General features: G+C 34.4%; 2 protein-coding genes across 2 annotated transcripts; both read left to right on the plus strand.

Moving 5' to 3' along the window:
* Positions 1-3,298: 3,298 nt before the first annotated feature.
* Positions 3,299-5,234, plus strand: LOC144574957 (expansin-A2-like). Its single transcript, XM_078325068.1, has 3 exons — positions 3,299-3,650; positions 3,767-4,079; positions 4,573-5,234. The coding sequence occupies exons 1-3, from the start codon at positions 3,506-3,508 to the stop codon at positions 4,874-4,876; spliced, it is 762 nt and encodes a 253-aa protein (XP_078181194.1). The 5' UTR covers positions 3,299-3,505; the 3' UTR covers positions 4,877-5,234.
* Positions 5,235-7,815: 2,581 nt separating this feature from the next.
* On the plus strand, positions 7,816-9,828 carry LOC144574964 (uncharacterized). Its single transcript, XM_078325079.1, has 3 exons — positions 7,816-8,406; positions 8,499-8,823; positions 9,180-9,828. The coding sequence occupies exons 1-3, from the start codon at positions 7,892-7,894 to the stop codon at positions 9,429-9,431; spliced, it is 1,092 nt and encodes a 363-aa protein (XP_078181205.1). The 5' UTR covers positions 7,816-7,891; the 3' UTR covers positions 9,432-9,828.
* The last annotated feature ends 4,317 nt before the right edge of the window (positions 9,829-14,145 follow it).

A 14,145-nucleotide genomic window follows, 5' to 3' on the forward strand; every position in this document is an offset into this window, starting at 1 on the left:
AAGTTATCTAATTATTTAATATTTACAAAAAAAAGTTCTTCAAATTTGAATTTGTGATTTTTTACATGAAAACTTTTCATTGTCTTTGCCAATAACTGGTTCTCCTTTATTGCTATAAATTTGCACTGGTATTTTTTTCATTAATTGTAATATATTTTTTCTAAAGAATTTGATAACGATGCCTCACATATTTAAAACTTGAAAGGATAGAAATAACCAAAATTTTTAAATATATCATACTCCCAAAAAAGATAAACCAAACATCCACGATTTCTGAAAAATTCGAATTTTAACACGGCCGCATCCTGTAGGTGCGGCCACCTTTTTTCGGGCCTCATCCCCTAGATGCGTCCACACCCCCCCCCCCCCTTTTTGTTCAGATTGAACTGCCGCAAGAAAATAAAAAAGGTGGCCAAATTTCCTAGATGCAGCCTATAGAAAAGTGGTCGCATCTAAAGAATGCGGTCGTGTCAAAATTCAAAATTTTCAGAAAACGTAGTGATTTGGTTGATCTTTTTTGAGGTTATGGTATATTTAAAAATTTCGGTAGAAATAAGACACAATATATAAAATATACAGGATGAGAAAATATCAAGCTCTTAAATTAAAATTAGAGCTTATTACTAATACTAAAATTGGAGTGCATTATAAGATAATAAAGGGCCCTTATATTGTGTAGGATTATGTCTACATTCAATAAATCTAAATTTTAAAAAATTATTATCTTCTATAATATGATATTTCAATCCTTAAATAACATTGCAAATTTACAATATTACTAACAAAGAAAGATAGTAATCATATTTTTTTTAGAAAGAAATAGAGATCTAACTTTTTTTGGAAAAATAGGCAGAAGCCCTTCCATTGAGAATAAAATCCAGAATACAAAAGTTTTAATGAAAAGAAACATAAAAAAAAACTTTCCAATAAAAGCCCTTACGTACCATGATAGGTCTCTCTCAGTATCTGTTCCGACATCCTCAACTAAACACTGAACTCCAAGAGGAGCAGTATTAAGGTTTCAGCGTGTAAGTTTTACCTTATTAACCCTAGGCAAAACTCAAGTACAACCATCCTAAAACCACAACCAACAACTAAAAACATGCCAAGCAACTAGATAAGGCATGACAGTAACTGATCCATTATATCAAGCAAAATATCAGAAGGCACTAACATAGTGTGCCAGTAAAGAATTTAGGGAAACAACCCTTTAGGACATAACAGCCAGCAAGGCATGTGTGAATTGAACTCATCATGTGACCATGAGGGTCTATACCAACACTTGTAAAGTGGTACCACGGGGCATCTCAATAGCAAGCGAAGGGGGGGGGGGGGGGGGGGGGGGGGGGGGGGGGGGGGGAGTGATTGAATGGGATCATGTCCAAGTCCACGGGGGTTCAGTACTTGCATACCGCATAGTCCACCCTCTTGTTTGTGCCTATCCAATAATCCAACAAGGAGCAAATTAGTAAAATTATATTTCGAATTGTAGGGACATGGAAATTTTCAAAACAAATAGAGTTTCTTATTTTCTATATATACGAGCATATAGCACCTACTTCTATTAACATGGCCTCCCTTTTTTTTGAGAGACATAGATTGAGCCAATTGTTGTATGTATGTTTTCTAGTGAAGTCCAATCGCCATAAAAAATTTGAATTTTTCCATCCAGAACCAAATCTTAGGAATATAAAGATATTTAAGAAAGAAATGCAATGTTGTTTCCATGTCACAGTTGCAAAATTGGCAATGTGAGTCTCCTTATCATCATTTTTTGGTTAACACATCTTTGGTAAGGATTTTATTTTGAAAAAACAACCATATGAAATTTTTTATTTTAATAATAATAAAAGAGCAAAGATATCTAAATATTTTGAAGATATTACCGATATTCTTGATTTTCAAATCTTCTTAAATGATAGTAATACCATAATTAATACAATCTTTTGTGTCTGGATTTTTATTGACTTGTGATCCATCCGACATCAAAATTGCAACAGAGAAACTGATACTCGCGAGACAGTTAAGAAATGCCAATAAGAATTGAAGAAGCACATGTGCGCCTATGGTCTAGAGAGAGAAGAGACAGAGAGCAAGACAGAAAGAGAGCTCCCTCCTTTGCCTAGAGAGACACTGTCGCAGAGAGAACTACTGCACGCGCCGCTCTCAGCAAACAACACATCATTAATGAATCATGCATGCTTTTTCACCCGTTTGGAGATTGATTTATCTCTAACATTTTTGCTATATAATTTTGTAACAATGTGGTTTGATCTTATAGGGAAAACATTATTCTGTATTATCATGGTTTTAATATGAGATAGTAGTCGTTTGTAAAGAATAAGATAGTTGTGAATATTATTTTCAATGGTACAAACTCCAAGGATTGGAATAATTAAATGTTCTTGCTGAAATTTTAGTTTGAATAGTGAAAAGTTAATTTGTATAAAATAATATAAAAAATAGTAGTAATAATAATTTCTAATTATTAAAAATATAATAATGACGATAATCACTATATTAATGAAACAAAAAAAAATATTAATATTAATTTAAATATAATACTACTCAAATAAATACTGATAATAATAATATTACTGATATTTATAGAATAATACAAGATAAATAATAACAATAATATGATATAATATTAAAATAATATTGCTCTTGAACAATAGTCCATCTCATATAATAATTATAATTGTTATTCCGTACATCGCCAATTCACTATTCAACCTATTTGCCATACTAGCGACTTAGCCTATTCTAATGCTATTCCAAACATTCTAAAAAATAAAATTATGCGTTTAGCAACAACTATTTTATTAAAATTGTATGATATTATGTTATTTCAACGGTTGCCAAACGAAGTCCTATTCGTGTATAACTATCTAACTTTTACTACTCAAACACTATTTCTTATTTTGTCATAGAACCAAACATTTCAGCTAATAAGATCAACAATTCCATTTATCTTGACCTCACATGTTGCCAAATTTATTTTATATTAAATGCTTTCGGAGTGAAGTCAATTTTCAAGGTTATACATTTCTTTCACGTATAGATTTGCTTGCAAGAATGAATTACCTATTGTACTTGAATAATCTATGGAACATACAAAAATGGATCTAACCAGTTCTAAAAAATGGAGATGATCATATGTTTAAAGTAGATAGTGGTGGGCCCTCAAAACTGTGGCATGGTGGTCGGTACTCCCAACCGAACATTTCCATGTGCAGCTCTGATTTGAAGTATTAACTGCTCTCTCTCTTCCCCCCCCCCCCCCCCCCCCCCCCCCCTGTTTGGAGCATATGGCCATGGCTGGTCTGGACGTGATAACCGCCAACTTGCCCCTTTCCCTACCATTAAATATTCATTTAGCCCCCAAACCCTTCTATAAATACCCATCCACTTTCTCCTTTTCCTCTTCACCACCAAGCAACCATCTCAACTGTCTAACCAAAAATTAAAGACCAATCCAATCCTCTACAATATTCCTCTCCAAATGGCAATCCCCAAATTCTCACTCTCAAGTTTCTTCTTACTAAATGCACTTTGCATCCTGGCCAAACAGGCCTTCGGCGACTATGGCAACTGGGAAAGCGCACACGCCACATTCTATGGTGGCAGTGATGCATCTGGCACAATGGGTATATACTATATACAACAAATTATACACATATTATAAATTTTGATAACAGTTTTTGATGATCTTGAAATGGTACTTCGAAAAAAACTGAGCAACATTTTTTGTGTGTATGTGTAGGTGGGGCATGTGGCTATGGAAACCTCTACAGCCAAGGATATGGCACAGACACGGCAGCGCTCAGCACAGCGCTCTTTAACGACGGTGCCAGCTGCGGCTCTTGCTACGAGCTCAAGTGCGACAATGACAAGCAATGGTGCCTTCCCGGCTCCATCATGGTGACCGCAACCAACTTCTGCCCGCCAAACTACGATTTACCAAGTGACAATGGTGGCTGGTGCAACCCTCCCCGCCCGCATTTTGACATGGCAGAACCAGCTTTCTTGCAGATCGCTCAGTACCGGGCTGGTATTGTGCCAGTGGCCTTCAGAAGGTAGGACCATTTTTCCTCATTTACATACATGAAAACTGAAAAGTATTTAATAGACATTTTTGCTCACCTTTAGTTTTCAAATAAAAAAAGGAAAACAAATAAGTTGATGCTATTAAAGAGACGAAAATTATAATATTTATTTTTAAACTGGACACAACAAAACTATTTCTCTGCAGAATATATTTACTGGAGTTCCATAAAGGAGCTAATTTCGTCCATTTCTGGAATAGGACTTAACAAATAACAATTAACTTGGAATTTTGTTTATAAAAAATAAATAAATTGATTGTAAGGCCCACGCGAGATGCGGTGTATGTCAGTGTCTAACATGTAGACATGGACCAGTTCAGTTCACGGGTCATTACGCTGTACTTGGATAGTTGGATATCATGTTTAGTTAAGTGGGCCCACAAGCCCAGAAAGAATCTAATTGAAAATTTTCCTTATTTTTGTTGATTTTCAACTAATTTTGTCAAATTGCACTTAAATGCAGAGTTCCTTGTGTGAAGAAAGGTGGGATCAGGTTCACCATCAATGGGCACTCTTACTTCAACCTAGTTCTGATCACCAACGTGGCCGGTGCCGGAGACGTAAAGGCTGCTTCGATCAAGGGATCGAGCACTTCCTGGCAAGCAATGTCTAGGAACTGGGGGCAAAACTGGCAGAGCAACTCGTACCTTGACAGCCAGAGCCTCTCATTCCAGGTCACCGCCAGCGATGGCCGTACCGTCACAAGCAACAATGCCGTACCGGCCGGGTGGCAGTTCGGGCAGACCTTCACAGGAGGCCAATTTTAGATTGTGTCACAAATTGGACAATTTTCAGTCCAATTAAATGTTTTAGTATATTTTTAGTAAATATTTATAGTGGGAAGAGATATGAAGGCTATGCTGAGGTTGCTTTGTTAAAGAGCACCCGCTAAAGCCCATCTCGTATTTATAATTGAGATGGCAATGTAAGGATAGGCTTAGACTTTGCTTGGTACGGAGTCTTTGTAGGTAAATTGCCATGGCTGAGAAACTCTTGAGTCATGGTAGTATTTATTTGGTTTGGTACGTAACCCCCAGTTCTCATCAAAATTGATGAGGTAACTTTTGTGGGGCTTAAATTTGCATTGTTTTGCTGTAATGCTATATGTTTGAGAGGTTTGTATTGTATTTGGTTTGAAGATTTGAAGATTTGAAGATTTATCATCTAATTTTCATTTTACTATTGATATGCTTCCAACTAGGGGTGTGTACCTGAAAGTGCTAAAATCATATACATGTCTACTTTTAATTGAACGAATACATGTATGCATATAAATTTTTGTGAATATTTGTTAAATGTTAAAATTAAAAAATATATATATAAAATATACGGATAGAAAGCAAATAATTTACAAATATAAATTTAAATATTAAGATAGATTAAATGATTGACAAATGTTATTACAAAAATATGTAAATTATAATAAAAATAAATATTACAGAATAATGATATAATTTTTAAAATTATCAATGGATTAAAAATTATTCCTATAATAAATGATATTCACAATGATAATAAGTATAAAAATAATGAAATTAATTCAACTAAAAAAACAAGGATTTGAGATAGATTTATAAAATTCGGATAATTCAATATTTGCATCTTTATAAGAGATTATCCGTTATCTATATATGTATTTGCATAATTTGTTTTTATCTAGTACCAAAATAAATAATACTTCGTGAATAGTTACAAAATATGAATGTCAATATCAATAATAATACCCATTCCACGTGGACCCCTAACTCCAGCAAATTGTTTTAGATTTTTTTTTATTTTCAGGACACATTCTTTTGGGGAATTGGTAAAATTAATTTATTTTTTTTAACAGATTTTTGTAAAAATTGTGATATTATCAGTCTTCTTAGTAAAAGAAATATGAAATCATGGAAAAAGAAAAAAAGAAAAAAAAAATCCGTCAATGAGGTGCCGGACAAGCAAAAAAATTTCTGCGTTACTCACTTTTTCAAAGCTATTACATTTATTTCTAAATATTTGATTCGGAATTTGAATTATTAAATAAAATTGGAAAAAATGGACCTAATATAACTAAGTTGATACCAGCATGGCTGCCTACTGAGATTGAAGAAATACCACTCAGGATTTGGGATCCGGAAGACACACAGATGGTGTTGTACCAGTCTCACACGGAGGATGCTGCTTCTGCGGAGACCAGTGCTATGGACTGACTAATTACATATATATTTAGCTTGCTAGTTTACTCTTTGGTTATCTGTTTTGGTGTATTTGGCAGGAAGATATATAGATATTTGGGACCATGATGCCAGTTTTCGTTTTGCATTTCTTATTGCGTATGTTGAGCATGTGTGTAATTTTGTAAGGAACCTGATGTTTTTTTAATGAAACGGGCAAACGCCTTTTATCAAAATATATATATATATATATATATATATATAAATAAGAGGTGCAAGAGATTAATTTTCCTTTTTTTTCTCTTCCAATAATTATGAAGGAATGTGATTACGGTTTCAAAGAAAAATAAAGTAAATGAAAGAGGAGAGTAAAAATATGACCCAAAAGAACATTTTATTTAAAATTTCAAAGGAAATACAAGTTATTTTAACATTTGTTAGAAAAAAAAAGACCAAATATAAAGTTCCTCAATTTCCAAACCAAATGGGTGGAAAAAAATCTTTCTTGCTTCTTTTTTTTTTTTTTTGAGAGCTTGACAGGGGCTGTCAAGGTCTTTCTTGCTTCTTGAATTGCCTCAATTGCACCTGGCGCATTGTTTTAGTTATCTAAATTGAAGAATACCAAGTTTGTTCACAATAACCAGGATCGGCCAATATTGTTCAGTGGGAATTCCACACTTCAGTTTTGCGTTTTACTCTTCCATCTGGTGAAATTTACTTTTCTAATTCTCACGTTTTTCTCATCTAATTTCTATTTATTTGGACATTGTTGAACGGGATGAAAACAATAAAGAGAAGGAATCGTAGCTTCCAATTTTATAGTTCTCGTATTTTTCAAAGGAACCATTGTAGGTAGCGATGGTTCTTACTATAATTTATACAAGAAATAACTTTATAACATTATGAAAATGAAAATGTTATGCCGAATTATAAAAATAAAATCCAGCACTTGTCTTCATGAATTTTCTCCAATGACGGCCCAACTATGCTTGTTAGCCCAGCCCATTATATAATTATTGACGAAGCATAAAAATGGGCTTCGATAACATCCAATAACAGCCCAAAAATACTTGTTTGCAAACATCACATGTGCCGCATAATATCCGACCAACTAACATTATCCGGAGTTTAAGATTCAACAAACCACAGCGCGTCGTGTTCCCATCGTGTCGCCGCCTTTCTCTCCACTTTCCCAATTCTTAATTACTCAATGTACATCCTAACCGTTCAAATACCCTTTGAATCCTAATCCAATGATCAAGATCGCTCCAACCCAACATTCCACATTCACGTACTATTATTCTGAATCCATATCCTCAGAAGTAACGCAATATTTGAGTTTAGTTTCCATATCCATATCCTCAGAAGTAACGCAATATTTGAGTGTAGTTTCCACCGTCTGATTACACATTCAAGCAGGATTAAATTAAATCTGGACCGAACATGTAATCAGACGGTGAAAACTCGAAGCCCGAATATTGCGTTACTTCAGGGGATAAGGATTCCTATTATTCTTCCCTTTACCCACGCAATTACGCAAACAGCCAAAAGATTTCCAACGGCCTCCTTCCACTTCACTCTCCGTCCCATTAAAATCGGAGAGGAGCGGATCGAAGACCGTTACGAGAGATGCCAGCGACGACTCCGCGACACCGGAGGTCGCGATTCCGTGCGCCCCCGCCGACGCCAATCAAGACGGGCAAGGGTAACCGCTCCGCCGCAATTGATGATCGGGTCCTCACCGATTTCTTGGAGGTCTCGCTTAGGGTACCCGATCTGACGCTCCCACGATCCCACTTCTCCTCTCCTCGTGAACCCTCACCGATTTCTGATGATATCAGCTTCAGCTCGCTCAGAGAAGGAGACATTGTGGCCGCAGGAAGGGTCGTGGCCGCTGTTAGAGACTCAGGCGCCTTTCGGGTCGGATCCACGTCGATGTCTTTGCAAGAGGTGAGATCCACGATTGAGGTAGCGACGAAGGTGTTCTGCTTGTCAGAGGATATGAAGAGGGATATCCTCTCGAAGTGGTTTCGTAGAAGAGATGTGGTTGAAGAGGAGTTCTATTGGTATCATCCGGTAAGCCCTGAGATGGACCGGGTTCTTTCATCAGCCTTTCCAGATCCGCAATCTTATCAGATGTTTAGGTACCTTTTCTTTTCACTTGTCACGTTTTCCGATCATGTACAAAGTTCAAGTTATGTATATTATTATGTGTTTGTTGAATAAATCTCTACAGAGAGAAAATGGAGAGAATTGCAAGTGAAATGGAGAAGATAGCAGCCATGGTTACTGAAGTTCTCTGTAGCAATGCCAAGAAGGCGAGGATTTCTGCATTGATTTTAAATAAACCCCCCTCTGTGCTTTGTTTAACGAAATTCAATGTGAACCAGTCATACCTGACATGGGATGAGCTGGGAGATGCTGAGCAGCCTATGTCATATGCTATTTGTCTTCATGCCGCTCCCCATGACCAAGAGTTTCGTCTCTGCACCCGAGATGGGTCAAACTTTTGTAAGACACCTGCTGGATCTGCACTTGTTACTGTTGGAAAACAACTCCAGGTAATTGCAGTAACAATTAGTATTGGAATTTGATTTTGTACTGCTCTAGCACAGTATAAGTATCTACATGTTTGTACCATTCTTTTTACCAGTATTAATAGTGTAAGAGCCTCTAATATAACTGTCATATATTGGCACTGGTATGGTATGAATTGGGAAGTGCTGGTTCAGATGGTTCCTACCAGTTAAGATTGATGTATTTTTCATTCCCTTGGCATTAGGTGCTTTTTATATTGCTTTATTCATTTCTAAAAGCTCTGAAAAATCAACTCTGTGCTTATACTGTATCTTACTAAATACATACTATATTGTTGCTCGAGTAACTCCAATTTACTTATTCTCTTTACTTTATTCAGAATTGGTCCAGTGGAGAGTATAAGAGCGCAGTAGCAGAGGTGTTGTATGAGCTGAGCGAAGATCCAAACTCGTTCTATTCTATGGAGTTCTTTTACATGACTGAAGATACAATTGACAAAACTGGTACAAGTTTCAGAGATAAAACTCTGCAACAAAATACAATCTTTATAAAGCATCAGGTTTTGATTTTAGCTGGTGCTATATATTTCTTTAAGTTCCTTTGGTTTTGGATTGGTTCCAAGTTTTCTTAGTCTCTATCTCAGAAAAATAGAAGGCATAGTGATAAACAAAATTAAAAAGGAAAGAGTAACACAGTATACAATGTCGAATAGATCATTTGGGAATGGGCTTTTTGTATAGGAGTTTTGTTTTGAAAATATTGATTTGATTGATTAAGTGTATATATATGGATATTTTGACATAGACAAAAGAGAAGGGATGCAGGAATATGGTTTGATTTGTTTTTACTTTAGAACGAGCCTTTTGAAAGGAGTGCTTGTGATTCTTTTGATTTTGATTGCGAAGTATTGATGTAAGGATGATTGAGTGTACATAGGGCTTGTGCTTGAGAAGAGAGTTTGATTGTATGTATGGCTTTCATATGATTGTGAATTCACCTCTTTTTCAAATGATTATGAATTCATCTCTTTTTTCTTTGTTTTGATTTGTGTGGCTTTCATATGTGTGCAAAGAGAACTCATGTTTTTACATGTAGATTTCGTATTAGTATTAGTTTTGATGAGAGGACTTATCTATTTAGAACATAAATTTAACATGTGAAGAAATAATCTATTTTAATTAGAGAAGGGATGCGGGAGTATGGTTTGATTTTTATTTTATTTTAGAACGAGTCTTGCGAAAAGGAGTACTCGTGATTTAGCTTGAGAAGTCTTGATGTGAGGAGGATTGAGTGTACATAGCCTATGTAACATAGGGCTTGTGCTTCAGAGTTTGATTGTATGGTCTGATATGATTCTAAATTCATCTTTTCAAATGATTATGAATTCATCGCTTTTTTCTTTGTTTTTTTGGATGAAAGATGCGCAGATCTATTTTGTGTGCCAAGTTTCAGCAATGCATAGACTAGGTCTCTATTCCTGTTCCTGCTAAGTTCTGAGATTTTTTTAATGTTATGCTAACTTTGAATTTTTATTTTTTTGAAATGCTAACAAATAAAGTTTCGGCAAAGTTCTAACCTTAAAATACATATAGATTTAATGTTATTTGAGTTAGCTTGAATTCTAATCGGTATATTTTACTTTTCAAAATATTGTAATTATTATATATTTAAGGGGTTGGCTAATTTCCAATCCTACCTAATCAATTTAATTCATTATAATTCAAGTCGGGTTGAACGGAGTAGACAAATCAATCGGATTAGACGGATTATTAGAAATTGAATTATTTGTATATTCCTAATTAGAGCTTAACACGGAGGAAAACGGGTTGCGTCCGACGTCTATCGAACTCAAATTTAAGTATGATGGATTTCTCTACCGCTCAATCCGTTTTAAGATTCATATGTCGCTTCATTGTCCGTGCGTTTTCGCTTTATAAATTTTAAAAAAATATGGCGTCATAAAAAATAGAAGAAAACAAACATTATTTAAGACCGTTTTTCCAAAATAAAAGTTGCAGATCAGCCCTTAAAAATTGACTCGTTTGAATGTCTTTTCTTGAGTTGGCAAAGAAACAAAAGGATAATTAAAAATTCAAGTTGCAAAAAATTATTTCAAAATAAAAAAATTTCAAACTTTTTATAATTGATATGGAATATTATTATATATCTGGCAAGTTGCAAAAACCCGACATCGAATTAAATGGCCATGCAAGCACATAATATTCAATAAATAATGTTCAAAGTTGAACATCCGAAGGTTATGTTCACATGCACTGATGCACATAAACTAAGTTATACATGGGACAGATATTTTATCAACTATTAAAGTGCCAAAAATGTAGCAAGGCTTATTGATTTATATAGTAATAGTTTAAACAGAGAATATTATTTGTAATCAGATGTATAAAGGAGCCTACAGAAAATGTCATGACCCATCGCTATCAGACACTGAGACAGAACTGGCAATTAATTTATTTCTCAGTCACATTATTTTAAATATGCAAATTTGAGAACACCAACTACGTATTATGGGATTGCTTATTCACTGTAGTAGGTTGTAAACGAGTGGAATCGAATTAAGTTATGATTTAGCATTATCAGATGGCTAAAAATATAATGCTCTCAACCAAAAATGAGGCATGATATGGCGTCGATGAAATATGCATACCAGTAAACAAAAGATAGGCACTCAGCAAAATTCAGAGAACAAAAGCCCGGCCTATATATAGGATTAGTAGTGCTGCAAACGAATCAAACCAAATCAAACTTACCTTAGTTTGAGTTTGAATAAGATTCGAACTGAACTAGTTTGATTTGTTTCAGAACGAACTTCAATCGAATGAGTTAATTGCAAAAAAAATTTGAATCGAAGTCAATCGAGTCACGAACTACGAACCTTTTTTTGGCAGCTCTATCGCCCTTAGTTATTTTTTGAAAAACTGAGCCACTGGCATTGCTCTAATTTGAACGGTTTATGTTAATTTGAGATTTGAACATAAATAGTTCGCGAACCAATTTTTTACGAACTATATCCAGTTTGAGTTTGAATAAAGGAAAGATCCATTGCCTCTCATGACTCATCACGCCGCTATTAAAAATAAATAAACAAATAAATCATAAGAATCCTAAATCCAAATGCCCAAATCTGATTTCGATTACTTTCCACGTGGCCATAGTATATCAAAAGATTTGGACAAGTTTTGGCAGGCATCAAGAAGAAGGCTAACAAATCAGTGCACAAAAAATTTCCACCATTTACTTTTGAGAACAATTTGCTGTGCTGATGTCTGTGGCATAGTAGAGATCAAATTTGAAGGCATTGGATCCTTTTTATTATAGTAGAGCTTTTCGCACAGCTTCAAATTCAGCCATTATGCCAATATCATATTTTCATAAAACTCACCTCTGCAACACCACCACCTTTTAATAAATTAGCTCCCAATTTTAGTGTGCAATATGACTCAAACTAATAATCTAATCCAACTATAAGTTTAGCCCACAATGTGCGGTTATATGTCATTGAGAGTTAAATTCAATTTCCTCCAAGATGCACAGTATAACAGAAACAAGTAGACAAAAGATACCAAAAAATTCTACTACTAATTGTTGGATATGTATATTGCCAGAGCAAACACAGTTCAGAAACCCCCCAAAAAAAAGAATCAACAAACAAGACTAAATTGTCAGTGCCACCAGTTGCCACAACCACTCATTTACAAAACTATTTCAAGTCCAAGAAATCCAATGACATATCTAAAGGTATTGATTTCGTTCCTCTTCACAAGTGATGCATCCATGTAAAATTTTATAAATTTTTAGTTGGTTTTGCACAAATCATATCGCTGAAAATGAATGTACCAAAGATTGGAATGCATAAATTATGCTGCATTGATCTCTACGCATCTCAACTCAGAGCAAAACAAACTAAATATTTGTAAAATTTTATGTGGACGAATTGCTCGTGAAGAAGACCAAAATCAGAATTCTGATTCAATGTTTGAACTTTTAGAATTTCAAGTATTAGCATATAGAGAAATAGTGGAAAATTATGAAACAAAAAAATTGTAGTCCGGAACCCTCTTCTTTAGCAAAACAGGCTTGTTTGAAAAAAAATTTAGGAACTACTGCAATTCATATTTCGCAAAAGTTGGGGGGTTAAGCACAGAAGAATTGAACAGTTTGGAAATAAAATTTCTATTTTTAATGGGTTTTAGGCTAATTGTTAACCCAAGTGTTTTTGAGAGTTACTGCTCTCATTTAGAAAGAGGTGAGTTTTGGGAGAGGTTACCAAATCGAGAGGTACCTCAGAAATTACATGTGCGGTACTGCGGTGTAGAGATAGCATCGAAAGAACGAGAAAGACCAGAATCCAAAAATCAATTAGCCAGAGTGCTTTAAATCTCTGCTATTGTTAGATTGAGATCCTTGATTAATGGCGAATACCAAGAGGAGGAAAGTGAGAGATACCCATTAATGATTGATGATTGAAGAGGAAGACGGTAACACAATTAGATTAAATATATAATATTAAAAAAATTAAATTTAAAACTTTTTAATTATTTTGTTAAGATTAGGAATTTAAGTTGAACAATAAAGCTAATTTCATAGAAAATTTATAAAGCCGAAGAATAAAAAAGCAGTAATTAATTAGAATCTGTTAATGGGATGTTTTGGGGTTGTGTAATACATGACCGAGTAGAATGAGATTTGAGTCGTCAGTTTTAATCTGAAACGAATCTAAAGTAGATCATTATGTGTAAAAGTAACCGCCCCGGGACGGGTGACAGTATTGTAGTGAGTCCGGTACCAGAGGGGGTAAGGAATGGAATTCGGGAGGATGTGAATTCCCTTATCAGGAGAATGTGAATTCCATTGTAGTAATCCTTATTAGGACTACTATAATACTACGTTGAAATTTTTCGAATCCAAAGCTCTATTTATCCAGATAAAATCTCAGTCATCCACTCAGTAGATCTCAGCCCCTCATCAAAAGTATATTTAAATAGTTTAAAACTTAAAATGTTTCATCTACTGTTTCAGATTTTATTTTTTAATATTTTCTCAAATTAGAAAAAAAAACATTGCGTTTAAATAGTCCATTATCTTTTAGGTCAGTAAATTATTTTCCCTATCTACAAATAATGTACAAAAATCTAACAAAATATTTCATTTTTTTTTACCTAGTTACGATAATGATACAAAATTAATTTTGTAATCTAACAACATTTTTAATTTTTAACTATTCAAACATATATATTTGATTTTAAAAAATAAAACGAAAGTAATTAAATTAAATTGTCACCAAACCAAAATAATCAAAGTAAATTTCAATTTTCATACAAGAA

The sequence above is a fragment of the Carex rostrata genome, chromosome 2, assembly GCF_964058835.1.
Source record: "Carex rostrata chromosome 2, lpCarRost1.2, whole genome shotgun sequence".
Classification (NCBI taxonomy): Eukaryota; Viridiplantae; Streptophyta; class Magnoliopsida; order Poales; family Cyperaceae; genus Carex; species Carex rostrata.

Coding starts and splice junctions, on each gene's coding strand:
- LOC144574957 (XM_078325068.1), top strand. CDS start 3,506: ATGGCAATCCCCAAATTCTCACTCTCAAGTTTCTTCTTACTAAATGCA. Junction 3,651..3,766: donor TGATGCATCTGGCACAATGG/GTATATACTATA, acceptor GTGTATGTGTAG/GTGGGGCATGTGGCTATGGA. Junction 4,080..4,572: donor GTGCCAGTGGCCTTCAGAAG/GTAGGACCATTT, acceptor ACTTAAATGCAG/AGTTCCTTGTGTGAAGAAAG.
- LOC144574964 (XM_078325079.1), top strand. CDS start 7,892: ATGCCAGCGACGACTCCGCGACACCGGAGGTCGCGATTCCGTGCGCCC. Junction 8,407..8,498: donor CAATCTTATCAGATGTTTAG/GTACCTTTTCTT, acceptor AAATCTCTACAG/AGAGAAAATGGAGAGAATTG. Junction 8,824..9,179: donor CTGTTGGAAAACAACTCCAG/GTAATTGCAGTA, acceptor TACTTTATTCAG/AATTGGTCCAGTGGAGAGTA.